Source organism: Bacillus rossius, chromosome 6 (assembly GCF_032445375.1).
Source record: "Bacillus rossius redtenbacheri isolate Brsri chromosome 6, Brsri_v3, whole genome shotgun sequence".
In the NCBI taxonomy this organism is placed as follows: Eukaryota; Metazoa; Arthropoda; class Insecta; order Phasmatodea; family Bacillidae; genus Bacillus; species Bacillus rossius.
This window is the reverse complement of record NC_086334.1, coordinates 39,892,081-39,916,646: the sequence shown is the minus strand read 5'-3', so window position 1 is coordinate 39,916,646 and position 24,566 is coordinate 39,892,081. Positions and strand designations below refer to the sequence as shown.

Sequence of the window (24,566 nt, the reverse complement as noted above, 5' to 3'; positions counted from 1 at the left end):
CATAACATTGGAATAACATTTAAACTGGCAGGTTCTGACAATTGTTAAAGTTCTCTGAGTCTCTACAAGCACAATAAGACTAGCAAAATGTTATTTAAAATTTAGGACATTACGATGGGCACCCGGCTCGATAACAGTCCAATTCACAACTCGGTCTCTATTTTTGGTCTCAAACACAACACGTAGATGCCGTCTACACGTTAGAAAGGGTGGGGTTTGCTCCGTGCTATAACTCTGTCAGTAGGCTATTTCTACCCCCAGGACCACTGGGGGGGGACCGCGGACAGTTACTATTAGCTTGTACAGTCTCGTAGCGGGAATCACCGTGTAAGATGAGGGAAGCTTGCAGTTCAACAATGCGCTGGCACCGACTCAAGGCGACCACGCCTTACCTTGCGAATGCTGCGCTGGCCCAGCAGTCTCCAGTCTGCGTAACGGCAGTCCCAAGGAGTGCGTTGAGATGCACCAGTATGCACCACACACTTTAGGTCACCAGAGCACTCAAACGAGGCGAAGTTCCGGCGCGCTCATCGTTATTTCCCGGACCGCGGACTCGTTGGCAAATTCGATAAATACAGTTCCAGTTCAGCTGTCAGTATTAATACCAACGAAGTTCAGCGTAATTGTCACGATTCCGCAGCCCGGAATCACGGGTAGCGAAAACTCCCCACGCGAAGCAACACGAGCTCGGACTCTGCACAGCGGACTGACTCCCTGAGAAAACGCCGGGCGGCTCTTTTATACGTCCGCAGAGCGTCACCAACGGCCTCTCCTATTGGCCCGTTTTTAAGTTCAGGCGGTTACCGATTGCCGCTAATACTCAACTCAATTTCTTAACGGGAGTTACGTAGTTCATAACGTCCAAAATGCGTAGAAACGTAAATTGAATATAAGTTCCACTGTAATTTAAATACTTTAAATAATTATCAACATTAATAATCTGGCGGCGGGAAAGAGGGCGGTCTGGCGCTGGCGCGCATGCGCCGTCACACTATCACTTCAAAAGTTGGCTCTCAGCACCGTCCAAATATTTACCAACACCGCGGCCCTTTGTTGCTTAGGCCCCCTCAAACACCGTTTATATGCCCTACTGACCATATATATGTATATGTGGGCCGTGTATCAGTACAGTGTTATGAAAGTCTTCTTTCTCCAAGTCATAGTAAATGATTGTGATTGTCTGGGAGTTTCGAGACCTTCTTTGGTATGCCTACTACTTTGGACAAGTGATGAAAAGCCATACTTGTACAGGAGTTTGCAAGTATTCAACAAATATTTTGTTGCTTAAGAAGCAACACTGCCTATGTGAAAAAAAAAGCATATTGCAAACATGACACAAAATGTAGTTTTTGTTTTAGATTACATATTTAATTAGTAGCAAGTGCTCAATGTCATGAGTTGATGATAAATGCGTTAGTTTCCATACAACAAAACAATAAATAACGAATTTCGATACTCTGAAAAAAGTTTATACTCAATTCAACTTTTGCAATTAGATATATGTTTTTTTAATTAAATAAAAAAAAAAATTATAAGCAGGCTGTGTTCAACCAACATTGTATGTGCAGCAGTGATGTTGGCATGCAAATAAAATAGCTTACCACAGAATTATTTTAATATGCCATTTGAGGAAATAATTTATTGCTTGAAAAAGTAGCTTTGTTATAATAAGTTGGCACATAAATAATTTATATATATATAAATATATAATTAAATTTCTAGAGAAGGTTATTTTTATTCGCTGCTTATTAAAGAAGAGTCAGAGCTTCAATAATGTATTATATACCAGAACTGTTTTATTACACTAATCTATCTACAAGCTGTAAAGTATTTGTCATATGCCAATTTAAATACAAAATGTCACACCTCTACTTTTGACTGTACAACTCACTCAAGTAGCAAAGAAATAAGTAAACTATTTCAGCAATTGCACTGAATAAGCGAGTTCAACTTGCTTGCAACTGTCGCTACAGCACGGCGAGGCAAATGCTGCTCACGCATCGGGTATCCTCTCGAAGAAGTCCTTCTCCACTCGCTTGCACAGCTCCACGAGGTTGTCGTATCCTCGGACGACTGCAGCGAACCTGTTGTTCAGGAGTGGCGTTGTCAGGATCGTGAACACGTGACCAAACACCACAGCGTCCAGCTCCGTCGGCCTGCACCAAAACGCCAGGTTCACTTTAACAGACCACATTAAACCACCAATATCAGGGTTCCTGAACTGACTATGTACAAAACAGTATCAGCAATTTTATGACTTGATGTAAGTTTTTGGACATATGCCATTGCTAAGAACTTTTTCTGTTGAAGAAAAACTAATAAATAAAATAAATAAAAATACACAAGAAAGACAAAAAACACACAAAATTAAGCAAACAATTGCTGTTGTCAACAAGAATATAAACACCACAAAATATTCCGAAACGGAAATATGGTCAACAAAGAAGAAAAAAACAAAGAAAAAAGTACTAAGTGAACCAAAAAAAACACAAATGATGACAACACAAAAATATTGAAACCAAAATAATTCAGCACAACAGTTGAAACGAGACAAAAACACAACAAAACGAAAAGACAAAAAAATACAATAGTTTTACCAAAACAGAAACAAGCGACGTTTCGGGAACTGCTATCTGCTCCCGTCCTCATGCAGAGACGCACATGGTACGGAAACACAGGTGCGACCTGTCTTTCCGTACCATGTGCGTGTCTGCCTGAGGACGGGAGCAGATAGCAGTTCCCGAAACGTCGCTTGTTTCTGTTTTGGTAAAACTATTGTATTTTTTTGTCTTTTCGTTTTGTTGTGTTTTTGTCTCGTTTCAACTGTTGTGCTGAATTATTTTGGTTTCAATATTTTTGTGTTGTCATCATTTGTGTGTTTTTTTGTTCACTTAGTACTTTTTTTTTTTCCCCCTTTGTTTGTTGACCATATTTCCATTTCGGAATATTTTGTGGTGTTTATATTCTTGTTGACAACAGCAATTGTTTGCTTAATTTTGTGTGTTTTTTGTCTTTCTTGTGTATTTTTATTTATTTTATTTATTAGTTTTTCTTCAACAGAAAAAGTTCTTAGCAATGGCGTATGTCCAAAAACTTACATCAAGTCATGCGCTCCCATTGCACAAATCTTTTAAAGATAACAGCAATTTTATGTATTGACTTAAAAATACAAAACAGTTTCAAGACATTATCAGAAAATTTTTCATTGTCGATAATCTGTGTGTGATTTTCACTAACATTAATACAAAGGGTATGTGCAGACCTCTTTTTTTAATTTTGAAGTCTAAATATTTTGTTTCTTTCAAGATAAATCCATAGAAACAATTGTAAATGTTTGAGTTGGTGTTTATTCAGTAGACGTCCTGCATACCACTCTGCCACTACTAGTAAATTAAAAGAAAAATTGGAAAACCAAAAGTAACTTATTTGAAAGTAAGCTTAAGAGCGTGCATCAGATGGAGTTAAACTTTCTAATACAGTCATCCAGGATTCGGAAGATTACTACTATACTTTTACACGTTTAGCATTTCTGTTGACGCATTAAAAGAACTTAAATGTTGGTAAACATTTTAAATGCAAAACATTTTGAAAATATCAATTGAAAGTTGCTTTAAAAGCATACTGTAATTGCCATATTTAGCCATTTTCAAACGGCGTTGTAGCCAAGAAATATAGACAGATCTCTATTCTGTTTAAATAGGCAGAAATTATAGTTCCTCGCCAGAAACTTTGTCGCTTTGTCCCCCATAGTCACCGCGACAAATTTCGAGTAATCTTGCTAAACCGAAGGCACTGCACGCGTTTATAGCATACAGCTGGGCGCGCCGGACTGCCGTGTCTGTGTGAGAATGGAACAAGAGATACTCGCGGTTCCTATCTTGGAATGCGAAGAAGCGTCAAAGAGGAGACGAAGAAAGATTGCTTCCCGACCCGGCGCGCCGCGGCGTTGCTGCGTAAGCTCAGATTACGAGGAAGTATTACCACCCTCGTAAATAATTCCCATCTTAATCAGTAAAGATTCCAGTTCGGCTCTACGATTCGTTAGCATCAGTCATGAAATCATTGAAAATGAGTTAACTCTTTATTAGTGGTTTAATATATACATTTTACTCTTTTTACAGTAAAAAGAACTCAGTCAATGGACTATTATACTACTTTCTAATCACTTCTTTGAGTTCTTTTTATTATAAAAAGATGTAATCAATATGCGAAACCATGAATATGGAGTTAACTCATTTTCGATTATTAGTGACTGAGGCCCTTTCTGCAGGGACTGATTCAAATTGTCACAGCGTAGAGGTTGCAGACCGACTTTCGGTATGAGAGGCTTGGTTGTAAATATAAAATGTTATTTTTATGAGCCTTTAAAAAAAAAATAGAATAAAAGGCTATAAGTATAACGATTTAAGAGAGAGGGGCGAGTGAAAAATAGCCTGATAAAACTCGAAGACGATCCAACCCTATTTAAATAAGAAACCATTCACAAATTTTTTTTTAATATCAAGATTATAAATGAAAGACGTTAAATAATGTTTGCCAATTTTAAATGGATACTGATAATTATGATAGTGCCGTAGGAAGTTAATTTTTATTGCATCTCAGGAATTTCGTACCAACTGATAAAATAAACCTTTCAAACAGTTTGTAATTAAAGCCTGTTAGAAGAGGCACAACGTAACTAAGAAGAAATAATTAAATAATTAACAATATTGGATACATTTGCTCGCACAGAGATACAGTGTTTCACATATTTGCTGCATATTGATTATTGTACTATAATTATTTAAATTACGCAAGGTTTCATTAATTTATTAATGTAGTTAAAAAACACAAAACATTTACTCCGTTGTATAGGTATTCTGCAAAGTTATCTTTACCATATGAATTGAAATAAACAGTTTTCAATCATATTACGAACGAAAAGATGATACAAAGGATTTTTTTTAAGGGGGGGGGGGGGGGGGGACGAAACAAATACAACCATGTCTAGTACGTAATTTTATTTCTGTTTACTCATGAACTAATGCTAGTAAGAAAAGTCCATGTAAATTCACCGTTATTATTAAAATGTAAATATTGATTTTTGATCTTTGTTCTATAAAGCCGTGACAAACAAGAGGAGCTGCTGACAGTTTCGTTTAAAAATGCCTCTTTGACAGTAGCTATTGACCTCGCTTAACAGTAGGCAATTGGTTACAAATATTAGCAATGTGTCGGGTTGGATGAATGCATTATCGAAATATAGCTTAACATATCGACGACATCGGGGTAGTTAATGAGAATAGAGCCTAAACAAACTGAATGGGTAAGAGCAACGAGAGCACCCTGAACTCCTACGGACCCACGGCAACGTCCGCCACGTTTCACACTTACGAAAAACCCAGATTTGATTCCATCGGGAATCGAACACGAATAGCCTTGGTGGGAGGCGAGGTGCTGGCCTGATCACAGCGCTTCCGTGTAGGATTAGAATACATACACTATAAAAATGTGGCCCGACCGGCATTAAATTTTAGAGGGATGAATGTACACGAAAAAAAAAAAATGACGTCACTAAATACAGAAATAATAATAAAAATCGCAAGGGGAATCTTTTTAACTTTTTTGGTTACAATTAGTTTGCCAAGATTTTCGTAATTTGTACAGGCCTATATTATATGTTGGGCCAATGTTGCGTAGCTAATTTCTTTAGATGAAAAATAAGAAATCATATTTTTTAATTGAAATTTTACTCTTTTCCATTTTTATGTTTCAACTCCTTTGAAATGTTCGTAAATCTTATAATTATTATCCAAAACTTTTGTCTGAAACAATTTTTGATAAGAAGAACCATTGTTGCAGGGGGTTGAAAAAATAAAGGGGTAGGATAAAAAAAATCACAATTAATATACCATGTACACTGTTAAATCCGTTCTGTTTTATCGTGAAACCGTACATTATTATGTACATCTTTCGTCTGAAATAATTTTTTATACGACCAACCACAACTCCAAGGGGTTGAAAAACAAGGGTTAGCAAACAAAAGTAAAGCATAACTCTGTTCGTAAGCATAACATCTAACTCGTACAAATTATGAATTTTTATTTTAATTTTTAACGTGACAACGTCTAATAAATCGATGAATGCTGGCTGCACGCACGAAAAAGTGTCCCGTTACGATCATTGTACGCTTGCGCCGCATCTATCTCTCTTCCACTCGATTGGCCTATGCGTCCGAGGAGAAAAAAAGACAGCGGCAGCACACAACTTACATCTACACGTGATATTTGATTACAGTTTATTTATATGAAAACGCGTTCATAAAGTGCAGTAATAATAGGTTATGTTACAATTGACTAAAAAATTATGGTGATTCATATAATTGATGATAGAAATTTGATTACAGTTTATTTATATGAAAAATTGTTCATAATTATATTTAAACTTTATAGCTAAACCCCAGTTTTTAAAATTAATTACAAGTCATCTACACGTGAACTGTTTCGTCGACTGTTTATAAAGTGAAGTGAAAAGTTAATGTGGTTGACATTGCTTATTACAACAACAATTTCGGCAATAAAGATTAATTATTCTTGCATTTTAAAAATCTGATTACTAGTATAATTTCAAGTATTTATTCTGTTAATATTAAAATAAAAATGATTCAATTTTATTCATAAAAGTATGCAATCATTTCATCATTTTTTTATGACGTCACGTTAAACTATCGTCCGTTAACCGACTTTACAGACAACCAATTTTTTTTTTCGTGCGTGCAGCCGGCGTTCATCGATTTATTAGACGTTGTCACGTCAAAAATTGCTGTTGTCAATAGGATATAAACACCACATAATATTCCATAACAGAAATATGGTCAACAAACAAAGAAAAACAAAGAACTAACTAGACTAACATAACGAAAAAACACCCACAAATGATGACAGCACAAAAATATGTGTTTACGTACCATGTGCGTCTCTGCCTGAGGACGGGAGCAGATAGCAGATCCCGAAACGTCGCTTGTTTCTGTTTTGGAAAACTATTGTGTTTGTTTCGTCTTTTCTTTTTGTCGTGTTTCTGTCTCGTTTCAGCTGTTGTGCTGAATTTTTTTGGGTTCAATATTTTTGTGCTTTCATCATTTGTGAGGTTAGTCCATTTTTCTTTGTTTTTCCTTTGTTTGTTGACCATATTCCTGTTATGGAATTTTATGTGCTGTTTATATCCTATTGACAACAGCAATTTTTTGCTTAGTTTGTGTTTTTGTTTTTGTCTTTTGGGTTTTTTGTAGTTTTCTTCTACAGACATACATGAGCTTAGCAATGGCGTATGTCCAAAAACTTACATCAAGTCATGCACTCCCATTGCACAAATCTTTCAAAGATAGTACATTCATAGGCCAATCGAGTGGAAAGAGAGATAGATGCGGCGCAAGCGTACAATGAGCGTAACGGGAGAATGAGCGTAACGGGACAATGAGCGTAACGGGGCAATGAGTCATCCTTTTTCGTGCGTGCAGCCAGCGTTCATCGATTTATTAGACGTCACGTCAAAAATTAATATTTGCACTTATATAAATTTTTAACTAATTTGGAACATTTTATATCATAGTCCCTAGTTTCGCATTACAACTATGTATTTCAAAATGTATTCAAGTTAAAGTGCGGTATGTATTATAACACCATTTTTACTTTTGTGATTATAATATATTAATATGAAACAAGACTAAATAGGATGAGTGAATCGCTGGAGTGTACATATATACGTATACGTAGCACTGTGGCTGTGGCTCGCGTCGGTTATTGTGCGTCCGTGGTATTGGGAAGGGATTATCTTGACAAGGGCCCCGCATGGTGGGTGGAAGAAAGATAACACCTCGTGAATGGTGTGGAGAAGACCATACGAGAGCGATAACTGACACGTTTTTGTCTCCTCCTTTTGCTCTCTTCGCGGTCACACACACACACACACCCAAATGCAGATGCCAGGCGCGAGCTGAGAACTTGCTGCTCTGATGAACGCTCTTAACTGTTTAAATACATTTGAAATTTCAGCACACTATAAACATTGCATATAACTAAGCATCTTTTCAAATCTTAAAAGCAGGCAGTTATGCAAATTTTGAAATACTATGTCAAGAATTTAGTTTTTTCAGTTAACGTTATAAGTATACAACCACCAATGTTGCAAATTATTTTACTCTCTCTTGCTGTATGTATTTACAGCATAAATGACCTAAACAATTTTAATATTTACATGCACTAGTAGAATCTTACTCTACTATAAATGTATTGTGGACCTTGAAAAGGTTTGTTTTCTTAATTTCCCATCATTTTTTAAGAAGGCATTGTGAAACTTTATAAGTAGTGGTTTTTTTTTATTAATTTCCAATCATTTTTAAGAAGGCATTATGATACTTTAAAGTAGTCTTATCAAATGGTTAAGTTAGGTATAAATATAATAGTGATATTGTAAAATGGTTTGGATGGTATAGGTTAGTTACATTTCTGGTCAATGGCCATATGGTTCACCGTGGCAAAGGTTACAAAAAAAAATGCAAGTTGTTTACAATGGCAAACTAAATAGCCGTGACCAAAAGCACACTCATTAAGGTATAATAAATAAACTTAACACTATTCGCTATCAACTTTTATTATTCCCTCTAAACTTTTCTAATGCAGCAAATTATGGCAAATGCTTTCACATAAAGCGTGTAAGTAATGCATTATCAATATAAGGAAAATTATGGTGCAAGTAAAAAAAATTAATCATGGGAATTTGTAAATCCCGGGTTCGTAAAAATGAGGTTCTACTGTACTTCGCAACCTACCTCTACCATTCTCCACACACAAACAGATTTCAATGTTGCTTATTGTCACACATACATCACTTTGATAGAACAATAGTTCATACGGAGACACTTGCTATATATATATATATATATATTACCAAACTGCATTAAGCTCACATTAGCTAAGTACTGAATCCCTTACTTTGAACCAAAAAAGAATTCCCTGTCGCCGAGTCGATCAGACAGCGACTTGCAGCAGTTTTCAACTTCAGCAAAAACCTGTGCACACAAAAAATTACAGTGAGATTTGTTCCTATCAAACACATTTTACTAATTGCAGATAGAATAAACAGATTAAGAAATAACAGGTTACCAGAATGTATGCATGATAACAGAACAAACATCAAATTAGACAGGACTTTAAAATATAACAAAAAAAAAGTTCAAAATTTGGGCTCCAAGATGGCCTTCATTAAAACAGAAAACCTTCTACACACCGGAGATAAGGTTAGTTGATTATGTTAATACCCATTTTTGGGTGAAGGCGGAGAAGCTAAGAGATTGAAGAGGAAGAGCAGTGAAATGTACATACAGTAGAATTCCGTTGATGCGACCCCTCACGGTTTCCGGAAAAACGGACTTATAAACGGAATGGTCGCAATAGAGAATTCGGGCCAATTTTTACCCCACCCCCAAATATATCCAAATACATAAAATACTCGCGCTAAATGTATTCGCGTCACGTGAGTTCGGCTATGCTAGCCAGCTGGTGGTTATTTTCGTTCAAAACGTGGCGAAGGAACTTGTGTGGATCAGGTAGAAAACATTCGGCTATTAACGAAAGATAAAAGAACAATGCTATCCTGAAATGCTGTGACATGTTTTTGGAGTAGATAATCACAGCGACAGACCGACAGGATGCGCTCCCGCCCTTGCCGTCAGCGATGTTTATTTTGACAGCTCAAGCAATTATCTTTTCCACATCCCTTCGCAGCATAAAAAAAAGAAGAAAAAAACATGTTGGAATGCAGACGGAAAAGTAACTACAGTATGCAGTAAAATAAATATATTTACGGCTCTGCTAAATTTTTCTATTCAATAAAATTCGAGGTATTAGTGATTTTTCAGCAGAAACTGCTGTGTGACTAATAAACAAACTGTATCATAATAACTTAAACTTATTAAGTATTTATTAACGGCGAAGGACAGTCGTATAAGCCCATAAAAATATTTATTTTACAGAGAATGGACTGTACAACCTGGCTTTTGTCGCACGCGGTGTGGGAAGGGAGGAGGATGCTGACAGTTTCTCATGCAGAAGGTTGAAATAAGGGAGGGAATATGTTGAAATGTTAGTTGGTAAAGGGGAGGGGGGGTGTTTTTACATGGTTTGTGGCTCTGGGAGGGATGAGCCTTGAAGAATTAGCAGGGGATGGAGAGGTAAGTGTCACGTCACGTATGACGTCAAGCCGCCGCTACCGCCAGCCTGGCCGGACAAGTTTCTTAAGCTCTCGCAGAAGCTACCACAGCGTGGGTAAGATAACATGACAGCTGAGACGGCTTTTCGTGCGATAGTGGACGCGCCGAGCTCAGCTAGACACTGTCGCGTGGATAGCCTAGAGGGGTGGTATCTAATTTTAGCGTCTTTTGTATGCCTGCCTGCTTACAGTTCAGCTCCCGCCAAGATAAACGTGAACACATAGCGCCCAACAAAGTGTAACAGACTTGTTTTTCAGCCGATTTTGCTCAAATTTTCGACTTTCTCTGCTTAAATTTTTCACGGTTTCTCAAAAAACGGTCGTATAAACGGAATGGACCCATCAGAGGGGGGTCGCATCGGCGGGATTCTACTGTACCAGGAATATAGTAGTTTGCCTGGGTATGTATCAGCTGTCTTTGACTGCAGTTTATTTCAAGCTGGACAATGGGTATTCATGGACGTAATTTTATGGGATAATATATCATGTATGAATTAACTTACAGACAGCATAAATTGTGAATTTTAATCCATATGAAAAAAACTTATATTAGTAATTTAGAAAAAAAGTATCTTTACTTCAAATGTCTAATGCTCTATCTGTATACACTATTAATCTCTTATAAACACAAAAATCAAAACAAAATGGCCTGAAGGAGGATAAAAAAGAACCTACATCTGTCCACAAACTGTAATTTGTGGGTGCATGAAACTATGATGGATGACCTTCAAGCTAACATAATTAGCTGGATCATCAGAGATTTTTGGACTGCAGGATCCACTAACACACTGCAAATATAAATGTAATATCTAAGCCAATATAAATGTGCACAACATAAATCTACAGTCAAGATACTAAGTGGGCACACTTTATTAAACCATACCCCGAAGACAAGTTGACCAACCTCGTCGCGGGACTTGTTCTTCCAGCCAAGAGAAGCCAGTCTCTTGAGAATCTCCTTCCGCTTGTGGAACGGCAAGTAGATGTTCAGGGGCCAGGGATGCACCGAGCCGTACCGCTGCCTCGTCAGTTCCTTGTACGTGGCCTCGTCCTTCCAGCACACGTACAGCTGCAACCACGGGCCACCAAGTTTACTGCAAGGCATGCCTCTCAGTAGTTCAGCAGCATCCCCCAGCACGGTCTGACAAGACACACACGGACTGAGCACGGCGACGCAGCGGTAATTCACAGGACTCAGGTCCGACCGTGGTGCGGACAAACTGATTTCAGTTTCCCGAGGATTCCTGAAATCATTCCAGGCGATGCTGGGTTGATTCCTTACCACAGGCCATGGCAGATTCATTCCGCAATTCAAGATGTCATGTACATCTATCACTTAACACCTCTGTCAAAAAACAAAAATGAAATGAGAAGAGAGACCAGGTTCCTGCAGTCAGGGAAACCCTGGGAAGCTAAATGGTATCTTAAAAACCATTTTCTATTTAAATCACAAATTTGTATGTAGTTGAAAACCCATCTGTCTCGTGAGAGATCAATCAATGATTCAACTGTGTATTAATTTAAGAGGCCGTGTCAGTAAATTTTTATTTCCAATATTCTGGTCTAGAAGTTCTCTCTTTTAACAGTGAGATTTAGTGGCTTATTCAACCGAAGTAACTGTAACCGCAGCGCGTGATAAAACTACTATACCGCCAGATTACTCGACGAAAAATGTATCTGGTTCCTCGACAATCTGAGAGGATGACAATCTGACCGGCGGCTCACTAGGAAATTGCGGATGCAGGGATTCAGAATCAAGAAACCTCACATTTACAACTGTAGTATGAGTCGTATCTAAAAATTTTAATACTTTAAATGTATCGGAATACAATTAATCTTCAAACATGTGGTAATTATTCTTTATCTGGATGTAATATTCCGTGAAAAATAATGGTAGTTGACATTAAAAAGTATACGAAATTCATAGTGTAACGTTTTAAAAGGATAATAACATAAATTCTTATGCTTAGATATTGCATATGCATTACACACAATCTAAATACAATCTCACTTAAGTCAGACTACCTAATTTTTTTACAATGCACCATCATACAGTTTAACAGAGGTAGGAGAACCTCTTATCGATGTTGTTTCAAAGAATCTAAATTTACAAATATTACTATTTATCTTATTATGATATGTATCTTTATGAATAAGAATTTACAAAAAAAAATGAATTGATTACATTACACTTTAACATTACAAAAGACTAAAACACTAACAAAACTTAGTTTTATATATTGCTGTAGCATATTAGAAGACGAAATAACTCACTAGACTAACATTAAGAGGGCTGTATCACAAATTTACTTTACAGAGGAGAAAATATCTTTTAAAGATATTTAATTACCTCATTGATTACATAATACTGCCGTTGATGTGATCGTAGATATAAAGTATTGAAAAATTAGATTTCATTATGTTTATGTAAATATTTAGAAAACGTTATTGCTTATAGATGCTCATTATTTAAATAATAAAGAATCTTTTACTTTTATGTACTGGACAAACAAAATACTTATAAGTTAATAAGCTTAGTTGAATAACATCTTCAATTTGTATTGAATTCAATGTACAAATTGAAAATCATGTACAATGAATGCAACTGATTGAATTCAATAAATATTTGATCTTGTGAAACGGCCATAATGGTGATGTAGATAATTATAGATACTCACATGCATTTTGAGAGTCCTTATAAAGCCTATTACAATTCTATAAGTATACATTAAAATGATTTTAAAATAGACATGTGTAATATAATTAAAACTTGTTTAAATAAGATCATAACAAAAAAAAAATGAAAATCCTTCAACAGTAAGTTATGTTTTATAAGATTTTAACAAAACACACATACCATAAGAGAATATTAATCATGCCACATAATTCAACACAAAATATTCATTCCAATAGGCGCTACGTAAAAATAACTTCTATTTTTATGCTGATAACTTTGCATTGTTTTATATATATCATTATTTCTAACTTTTAATATTCTCCACACATTAACTGAAATTAAGTATTTTCAGAGCCTTAGCAAGTGTTGGTCTGTACCACATACAGTTCGTACGATATCTCTACGTGAAACACATACAGTTCATTATTTGTAATTTTAATTATATTTCCATGAACATAATGAAATTAGTATAGGGCCTAGGTTGTTCACTGTTGAGTACTTCTGAAGTATTTTCATTGTGAGTTAACATACATACCAAATGCCATTCTTCCAGTAAAGTTACAAAGAAGACAACAAGATAATATATGTATAATATATATAATATGTATAATATATATAATATATATAATATGTATGTAGTACCATATTTTAAACCCCTATTAAATGAATAATAACTCAATCTCTTTTCTGGACTATTAAGTAATAGTTTTTGATTACTGTTATTTGTAACTTAAATAAAATGACAACTAACAAATTAGTAAAATATATAATTACGTGCGATATAGTGACAGTTTTACTTGGACGGCAAACGAATATAATAAAATGTCTATGACAATGTTAACTTTACTCATTATTATGGAAAGAAACAAAATGGGCAGATAAGCATATTCTACGCTGACATTTAAAATTGCTCAATTCAAAATGAACATTTCTTCCCGATGACAAACAAAAAAGTTGTATGGTCGCGAATAATACATTCGTATGGCGTCACATCAGCGGAATATTCCCTTGGCATAAATGTGTGAAGTCTGTGACACAAAAACAAATGAACGAACAGCTTTTTTTTTATCGGATGTGCAATCGGAGACCCTTGGGGTGGTTGAAGAGTGTCAGGTCGGTCGCCAGACCAGATAGTGAAAGCTCAGGGGCTTAGGATAGAAAAGGCCTATCTCCAAATTATTAAGTATAAATGTTGTCATGAAATAGTTAAAGACTTGATTACAACCAGGTTTTTAAACCCATCATGATCATGAAGACACTGATCGGAAGGTAATGTACAATACATTTCAATGGCCTTTTCAGTTTTTGCTAAATAATTATAAATATAAGCAAAATTCCACTGTATCTGGACAAATCAAAATATTGATTATATTTTTTTCATCACAGAAATAATATATGATATGATAACTAAATTTGAAAAAAGCGGTTATGTTAAATGTATTGTATACTTTCAGTAGGCAAAATTTCTGGCCCCTACCTCTTATAGACTTTGAGAAAAACTGCCTTTTAAAATAACATTGATATAGATAGGAGCGCAAATTTGTGACACTGCCTCTTAATAATTTGAAGCACGATCATATGTCGAATGTCATTCACATGGTCAAAATCAGCGATGTGTTGTTTCAATGTTTGATCAAATATTGTGATTTGATATTACATACTGGCAGCATTGGTTGCACAGCATCGCTTGGAAATGATAAAGCAAACTGTGCATTGTGTGGGAAAAAATTTTATGGGCAGTTGTAAATATTATTCATTGAAACTGTCTTTTAGATCACTATAAATAATTTCACTCATATATATTTTTAAAAATTAATATAATTAGTATCACTAATACTTGTACATTTGTTTTGTATAAATTACTGAAGAAATTTTGCTGTATTGTATAACATAAATATAAATACATTTCAATTCGATCATCCACGATTTTCTCTTATCCGTGCTGACGCTCCCCCCCCCCCCCCAACCCGCCATTACCCTAGTTAATCAAGGTTCTACTGTATGTATGTTACCTTAAGTTTGATTGATATAAAAGAAAAAAAACTCAGAAAAATTGTGTAGAGTAAAAGTGTGGAACCCTGGATACAAGCCAAAATTGTAACTTTAAAAAACAGTTGTGTGCTTCTGAAATGAGCAACCTTTGCAGTGAGTGAAGTCTCACCTCTGCATTCCCCAGGACATTGCAGACCAGCGAGATGTAGGCTCGCATGTCTGCCTTCTCTGCGTTGTTCAAGTCACCAACCAGAGTTATTTCCTGCAAGAGCCACAGGCTGCATCAGATGCACACTCCTCAGATACAGGCACTTCCAAGGGCAGTGCAAGCGGTCCAGTTACCTTCATGTTCACGAATGTAATGATAGGGTCCAGATCAGAGACCAGGTACGCACCACATTTCAAAAAGGGCACTCGACCTGGAACCAACCAGACCAAAATATCACTTTAGTAATGGAGATGTTGATCCTACGCATTATGTCCTACAGAAGTGATCAGCAATGTCACAAACTTGTCTTGACATGGTTTACATGCAAACAACCAAAAATGAAAAATAAAGTGTTTCTTTCTAATCAAAAATATTGAAAAGACTGGGGAAAACATTTACACTATTAATTAGGTTATATCAGTTTAATTGTCTGTTTACAAATTAATCATTTTTTTTAATTTAGTTCATAATTTTCTCTTCCCACTGGAGCTCGACTCAACAGTGGCGCTCTCCACTGCTCGTCTCTTACAACTTTAAGCAAACGGGGCTCTGGGAACATACCAAAAAGAGGTGCCGCTTCTAATCAGATTACCGCAGAGTTACATGGTACATGTGCTACCTGTCTGGGAGGCGGAGCCTTCCCTGCGCTGGCTGATAGTCCGGGCGAACTGCCCTGTCTCATTCCCTTCTCTCTAGGAGCTTCATAACAATGTTAAAAATATTTAAAGAAAATTTTATATTGTAATCAATATTGTCTTAATTGTGTTACATAAATCTTTCATGATTTATTTTAGCAGTGTGTATGTTGTAGTACAGTTAAATTCTGATTTATGTACTTTTTTGCATTATGCAAGTTATTTTATTTTATACTAAATTTTACACAATTACCTCAATAAACTGTACCTAGGTAGACCTTTTCACCAGTCCTCTTATAGTAGTACATGCCAGAAGTCTTGCAAGCTGTCAGTGTGGGGGTGAGGAGCATGAGGGATAGCACGATGGAAGGAGAAGTAAGGGAAGGAAATATGTATCAGTGGGGTGTGGCCAAGGAGGTTGAAAATTGATCGCTATACAGATTAAAAATATATGATGAGCATGTAGATGCAAACAGAAACACCATTATGAAGACTGATATTTTTAAAACAGTTTATGTGTAGCCGAGTCTGCACTATTTGGTTCTGTAGGCAGTTGCGGCCCTAGAATTTGCAAAGCCCTGGGGCATTAACTTCTTGGGGACCCTACTATTTAGGAGAGAGGCCATACCGCAGATCCTGGGGAGGGGGGGGGGGGTGGAATAGTCCCCTGAGAAAAGGGAGGTATCAAGCCCTTCCCTGGGAAAATTTTAAATATAAACTCTTTTAAAACAATGATTTTGCAAATTTATCTTACGAAATTCTTACACTATGTAGGTGCATCAGTGGAAAAAGGGGTGACGCAGAGCCCTGGGTGGTTGCCCGGCTTATCTAACCCTGGGGACTCCGCCTACTATTTGGCTCTGCTGTCTGTTCCAAGTCGAACTATGGAGTCAACTCACAAGATGTTTGACATGCACTATACTGAGGGATAGTTTTAAATGTGTAATTGTCATTTTGTATGTTTTTATGATGACTGTCTGCCAGACTAGATCTTCCAAACTATTTTGAAGGCATTAAAAATACCAGCATGAATAAAAATAAATCATAAAATGCAAGACATTTGAACCTAGAACATCACTGTTCAATGGTACACTCCAACATTAACCTCGATCAGATATTTCTATGACAATCATAAGTTACTAACTACTGGGCAGTGGGAGCACATTGTAAGGATGCTCAATAAATCCAGAATAAAGGCAACCAATAATAATAATCAATACAAACTACAAAGATTAGCTTGTATAATTTAAATGACAAGGCCAGTGCAAGATATGATAACAAAAATTAATGAACAATGAAAGGTTAAAAAAGTGAGAGAAAGCAGTAATTGAAGTGGTGGGGAAAATGGTAAACAGGAGTACAGAGAAAAACCACTAACTAATTACAATGTCTCCCAGGTTTCCACTTGCAAAGAAATATCTGGGATTACCTGTGCTGAGCATTGAACTCAAATTACCTAACCAATCGATATTGTGCCTTTCGGATTATGTTCAGAATGTAATGTACCCTTTAGTCTTCTTCACTGATAGCTATCCACAAACCACTTCAAGCTGCTAATATTAGCTGTCATTCAATTCAAAATTATTTTATGTTCTCTTTTTTGCACAATAATTTGAATCCATTGTGCACACATGAGGTTATGAATTAAGCTTCCAAATCCCTCTCTCAAGTAAAATTTATGTACATAATGTTCTCATAAAATTTAGCTGCACTCAATTTTAAATTATATAAATATGATATAACTTTGCGTGTTCTTTGCAGCACTCAACAGAGAATTCATCATGCACAGAAGCATGTCTCCTTTACTCTTAGGGTCGTCAGATTTACTTATAAACATTACTAACTGATATGACTCGACAAAAATGTTTGGTCCTTATCTTTATAAGATACCTGCCTCTCTATAATCATGCGCAAGTACCATTTCACACCTTCAAGGTACCATCTCAGAGATCAACTCAAATTAATGTCACTAAGAGCAGAAGTAGGAGTACAGGACTAGAATGAGATGGTATGGCCAGTTGCAGAGACTGGGAAAGTAGAATATACCTAGGAAAATTATGAAGTACAGTTTGAAGACCCCAAGGAAGGCCAAGGAGAAGGTGAGAAGAGCAGATAGTTAAAGTGCAGAAGAGAAGAAGAGAATGGAACTGAGTGAAGGAGGAGGAATGGAGGAGTGACAGAGGTAGATGGAGTCATTTTACTTTGCTGACCCGACCGCAGTTGATGATGATGATGATGATGATGATGATGATGATGATGATGATGATGATGATGATGATGATGATGATGATAATGATTGATAATGATTGATGATGAATGAGTAATACGTACGATACCTGATGGTGACATGTACTCTGCGTTCTTGCGCTGTTCAACTTGGAAGTTCAGGCCGCACATCTTGAGATATGCTTGTACTGCCAGGCAGTTGGCATTGTCCGGCAGCAATACTTGTTCCACCTCGTACGGTTGGAATAACTTGGCATCGCTTGGCCATGGCTCCGAGGCTATAAACACGTCCACATGTAAAAACAATCAAGTTCTAGCAACATGTTTCTACCACAAGAGTAATTGTTAAAACAGGGAACTTTTTCGAAAGGTGAATAAATCAAAACAATTTATTTTCAACACTAAAAGTTAACTATGTTACTTTCCAGGATTGTATTGTAACGAACACTGCATCATATACAGTTTACCTTGGAGAGTTTACTCTTAAATAGGTTACTATTTATTTGACGAAGATTTCACATTTCTATCTATTTTGTTTTGTTGCTTTCCTGTGACCGGTCTAAAGTGCACCATGACGTTACAGACACGCTGTACTTTTCCTTATATGGATATGAAGCACCTCCTACTCATACCCGAATATTGCCGAAATCAGAATTTATATAATCTTTTCTACTATTTCTTACCAATTTTATTGTAGTCAATGTTTTATTTTGTGAAAAAATTTCAATTTTTTTTCCCCTTTATTTGAAGGTTTCCTTAACTAATTTGAAATAAATACAAGGACATTCAGGCATATACAAAAGGTTCTATGAATCTTAAGCTTCCAATTTTCATATCTATTTTCAGCCTAAAATCTAGCAGCCCTTGAACGATCATGCAGTGATTAAAATATTTAACAGTGTGTCACTTTTTTTTTTGGGGAACACTAAGGCATGCATTAGCTATGCTAAGAATTCATAGTCTCTCGTGAATATATCAGTTTTTATTGTTTTTTTCTTGTTTTTCTATATCTTAACTTTTGTATAGCCTAGTTTTCTTTTGCACAACTATTTTTTTCTCCTGATTCTATTGCACAATGCCTAGGTAAACACATCCCTAGATATTTAATTGGTGGGCTAAGTAAACATAATATATCACGTAATCATCATAAAAAATGGTGTTTTTGTAAATTTTGAGTTTACTACACAACCACTCATCAACTTCCACTCACGGTTGTGGTGGCAGATAGCCTTTGGTCTACCATTGATTCTAAGGTTTGGTGGAAGTGGCTATGCATCTATGTTTCAATTATTTTTTAAAATCTAATTTTTAAGCCCCTTTCCCTATAATTTCTATGGCAACGGCTGTTGAACTGTTTGTGTTTCCTTTGTCTTCCTGGCAACATCAATTGCATTGTTGATGCATTTTTCATCTCCTGGTAATGGTTATTGCATTGTTGATATCTCATTAAGTGTCAGGAATGCTGTTGCACTTCCCGGGGGGGTGCGGCAAGGGTATTTTACCCCCCCCCCCCTTCTGAAACCTTGAAGTGGGGGTAAACGGGGGCAAAGAAAGTGCTGTGTAATCAATTTTTAGATAATAAAATTGCTTAAATAGCACCATTTTCCACCTTGAAATACAAATTTTCCCGGGGGAGGACCCCCCCCCACCCCCCGCTTCAATAGGGGGGATCGATGATTCATTCTTTATAAAAATGTATATTGCCCCCCCTTTGGAAATTTAGTTGTTGTGCCCCTGGCACTTCCTCAAACTGACAGTTGGCTTGCTTGTCATTTTTTTGCGGAATCAGATTTGATTAAAATTATAATTAAATATATACATGTAATGGCACAAAACTCTGCATTAAAAATCTGCAGAATAACATCATTGAAGCGAGCATAATAACTTGCAAAGAAAAAGGGAAAACTGTTAATACTGTGAATACCTGTAATTTTTAAACAATTGCTATTTCAAGTAAAGTGGGTTACAACTTGACTATCTACAAACTATCAACCATCACTACATAGTATAAAACAAAGTTGCTTCCCGCAGTCTGTACCTATGTATGCTTAGATCTTTAAAACTACGCAACGGATTTTGATGCGGTTTTTTTTAATAGATAGAGTGATTCAAGAGGAAGGTTTATATGTATAATGCATGCATAATATAGTAGAGAAACACTGATAATTTTAGAGGTTTCTAATGTGATGTCGTAAATAAACACTTTTTTTTTGCGCTTACATTGCAAACGCTGGCTGAACCCTATTAGATAGATCAAAATAATGTACTACAGTATTGTAAACCTTAAAAAGGTCTACAAAAAATTCAGCGATGGTATATGTCTATCGCTTAGGGATAACCCACAACAACCATTTTTTATCCTTTACGTTTTACGAGAAATAATGGCTTATTTATGAAGCGATTTTAAGCAATACAGCATTAATCCTTATCCAATTAAGTACCTTAAATACATTGTGCATTTAATATAGATCAATATGGCCCTTTACAGCATGTAATTTAAATGAATATTTTCGAAAATATTACAGATTTAAAATGCAGGGACATAGCGGTTGCGGCGGTACTGGCCAGGGGCCCAGCGGCGCGTGCCTATAAATAGTGTTTTTATGTACATTGTATATAAAGACATTCTGCAGTATATTTAGTATCAGTATTGCACCCATGCGAAGCTGGGGCGGGTCGCTAGTTTACTATAAATCTAAGATAATATATTCTTACTCGGGTGATGCCGGGTAATGCAGCTAAGTATTCTTGGTTACATAAATATGAATTTAGAAGCCCTTAGAAAATTAATGAATACAATATTTCTTCCCATTATCTTAGATCTAACGATTTTATTTGTTACATGAGTTGAGTTTCATAATTTGATTAAGTTTCTTTCTTCTTTCTTTATTGAGATGCTGCAGTGACATACCCTGAGAAGTGCAAGAGTTTTCTGCTTGTAGACTGCCATAGCGAAGCACGGGATCATCAGCAGGATAGCAACATTTCAAATAAATTAAAATCATTAGGTATTAAATTATTTAACATTTTGAAATTAAAAGTATATTAATCACAGTGTCATACAAAAACTGCACAATATTTGCTTCTCGAAGCATGAGTGACAGCTATTATCATATACTTCCAGCGGCTTTTAACACATTAATCCTAGATTCTTTCCCATTCTGAAAGAATACTGTGTAAAGCATGCGGATGGGGGGGGGGGGGGGGGACATTTTTTTTTTAAACAAAACCATATAATGTTTTTTTAAACAAGGTTTTTTTATTACTTTAGTTATTTTGATTTTCAGCATGTTCAAATTAAGCCATATGACATCCTGCTTTCTGCCACTCATTTTGAACCAGAAAAGTTATAACATCAAAGAACTTAAGTCCAGCAAATCTGCACATCTGACTGGGATTTAACCACAGAGAAAGGGATCCCACAGGAATGGATGTTTCCTACAGAAAGGGCATATAGAGTACAGAAAGGGCATATAGACTACAGTCAGGGATTTCCCACAAAATAGGAATTTTATTTAATAACAAATTTATCTATTTTCTATTTTTAACACTTTTGACTACTATTTATTATTACTTTAAATTTAGAGAAGTATTTAGCTGGCTACAATTTTAAACTTATTCAGATAACTTAAATGATAAGATCTTGATTAGTATATAATTATTTGTTCATGTAAATTACAAGAAAGATTAATGAGCAACTATTGTTGTTATTAGAATGTAATTAGACCTTTCATTAAAGTTTATAAAGATATTATATTTCAAAATACATTTAAAAAAAACTATCTGTCTTGTAATCAGGCTCGGTCTTGCAAATAGACAGAAGGACCCCCCCTCCCCCACCCGCAGGACAAACAACCCCTACTCACTCAAGCAACCCCTCCTCCTAAATGCCCTATACTTCAACATATGCCCATCCAATTCATTCCAATCTCCTCACTAGTAATTAATGCTCCCCAGTCTCCGTTTTCCACACCCTATGCAACTTTCCCTCATGCCCTGCTATGACCTATATTCTGCTAGATGATAAGTTAGCTTGGAATCCCCAATCAAAAAAAATAGTAGTGTAAGATAGTTGACATGTACCTTAAAAAATCTTGGAGCAAAAACAGCATAGCCTACATATCATATATGCCAAGTTTAAGGGCTATAAAATAAAAATGAAATTTTTTACTCTATAGAAAGGGTATCTCACATTAAATTGTGCTCCCTATAGTACAATTCAGCATATCGGCTTAAGAGTTACACAGGTTTGGTGTTTACTCTAGCAGCTTTATAACTTGGCACTTTTAACTGGAATACATGTGTAAACCTGAAACTGAAATGCTGAATTGTATTCAAAAGACTGTATTTTAAGGTGATGTACTCATCTGTAGGGTAGGTACAAAATTCTGTTTTTATTTTATTGTCCCTTAAACTTGGCTGAATGACCTGAATTTCAATTAAAAGTGCCACGTTGAAAGGACTCTGAAAATAAACATAAACCTGTGTAACCCTGAAGCTGATATAACCAATTGCACACAAAATAGTATTTTTTTTAAGGTGAGGTACTGCTTTTAAATTCCTTTCACCTTGGCGATTTTACTGATTTCCAATCAAAAGTTATAAATTCAGAGGCAGCTGAGCCAATTTGTACACAATAGAGCACTTTGAAAGGTAAATTTACCCCTACAATGGTTCAGGATTTGAGTTATTTCATCTACCCTTTAATTTGACATCATATATTGTTTTTGCACTAATGTATTAAGCCTTCACTTACCTCAGATTTATCGCATGGTACAGTAATTATGGAACTTGCTTCAATTCAAAGCTCATATTTGAAGTTAACTTAACCTCAGTTACATTACATTCTCAAGATCATGCTAATCTCCTTCAAAACTTTAAACATTACCAGCCTCTCCACCCATATCTCTACCGTAAGTGAGCCCCATCCCAAAGTCCTAACTATCACAGATGGCGTGTGAGTCTCCCACTCTCTACTCTCAACATTCCACCATTTCACCCAATTCTCTTCACCCATCTAGCTGCCCTCCAACACACACCAATTCCTTCACTAGTGTCCACAGGAAATGCAGTCACATCCCTACCCTTTATATTAATATCTTCTCACCCATGGAGTTAAGAATTGCCAGGTGAGGAGACTGCATGCTGTGACATACGTTGCCATTGCCATATTGTTCCTCCTAAAACATTGCCGAAATGGTGCTTGACCAACGTATGATGATGGTTAATAAGTATGAATAAGAATCTACGTCATTAAGAACAGTCACTTTCATAAAAAATGTCATTTAAAACAGTTTCCACGCTGTAAATGTTTTGGGTGTCTAACCAATATGGCTCAACAATTAGCTGAAGGAAAAAAAGGCTAGCATGTAATCATGCAGACATAACAACCCCCTGCTCAAACCTCTTCAATCTTTCGGCCTTCCACATATTAGCTGTCTCTTTCAATGTCCCTATCCTCGCAAATCTCTGTACTATCCTAGTATTTGTAACTAATATTGTAATTGTTTCTCCACCTCCATTGTTTGATTCAGTCCTGGACTTCCACCCCACTCCAGTCATTCATCGTTAACAGGTGTCCCAGGACACTTCCCTGTGGTAGCCCTGACATCACCCTCCACTCTTCCTGTTTCGTTTCCAACTATAACCCCTTGCTTCCTCCTGTACACTAGCAACAAGTTAATTCAGTATATGGATTTTTCACTAACAGGAAAAAAATTTTAAAATTGTATTTTTGGATTAATAATCCTTGATAAACGCACTGAACAGTGTTTAGTTTTTTTTTACTAACTTAATCTACCCAACATGTCTATTTTACAAAACTTTGAAAGTCGTTAATATAACCTAACTTAACCATCAAATTTACCTATATTTACAGTAATATTTTTATGTAGCTTACATAAACTAACCAACCTATCCGTAAACCACCAGTAAATTACTTGAAATACCGCAGTCGTTTTACAGATCTTTCACCAAGTTATTGACAAAGTCATGTTACACAACAATATACAAGAAGAATGCCAAACAGTACCTCCAATTTCTACGGCTATTGATTCCAGCAATAACGAAGATTGCATTTTAATAATTGTTATTTATTTGTACAACACTAACAAACAAAAGTTCAAGATGTAATTATCTTAAGGGAAAAAAAATTAGAGTCTTCCGAAATTCACTGCATAATAAATAATAAAAGAGTTACTTAGGTTTTTCAGAAACACGTTTACTGACTAAAGAAAATGGAAACTAAACAGACAGTAAATAAAGATCATGTCCAAATTTCATTCGCAACTATTGGAATCCACCCTATGACGTCTTGACAAACATTACCTATAGTTTTTTTTTGGTTTTTTTTTTTTAAGATAATGCTTGAAAATATTAACAAGAAAAATATATGGCGTTATATATTTTTGTTCACTTATATGTCATTCTGCAAACCACTTAAATGCATACTAAGAATATCTGAGATTTAAATTAGTAGTTTTGTCTAATCTCACGAAACTCCCAATATTTTCTGCATAAACTGATTTGAAAGAGTCATAGTTTTTTAAGTAATGTTTTTAACCTCTTATTTTATTTCGAAAAC

General features: G+C 35.8%; 1 protein-coding gene across 1 annotated transcript; it reads right to left on the bottom strand.

The window, feature by feature from the left end:
• Positions 1–1,778: 1,778 nt before the first annotated feature.
• LOC134533073 (metaxin-2) lies at positions 1,779–24,314 on the bottom strand. Its single transcript, XM_063370285.1, has 7 exons — positions 24,015–24,314; positions 18,094–18,261; positions 15,257–15,333; positions 15,084–15,176; positions 11,150–11,314; positions 8,970–9,046; positions 1,779–2,156 (listed from the first exon to the last, which is right to left on the bottom strand). The coding sequence occupies exons 1-7, from the start codon at positions 24,058–24,060 to the stop codon at positions 1,994–1,996; spliced, it is 789 nt and encodes a 262-aa protein (XP_063226355.1). The 5' UTR covers positions 24,061–24,314; the 3' UTR covers positions 1,779–1,993.
• Positions 24,315–24,566: the final 252 nt, after the last annotated feature.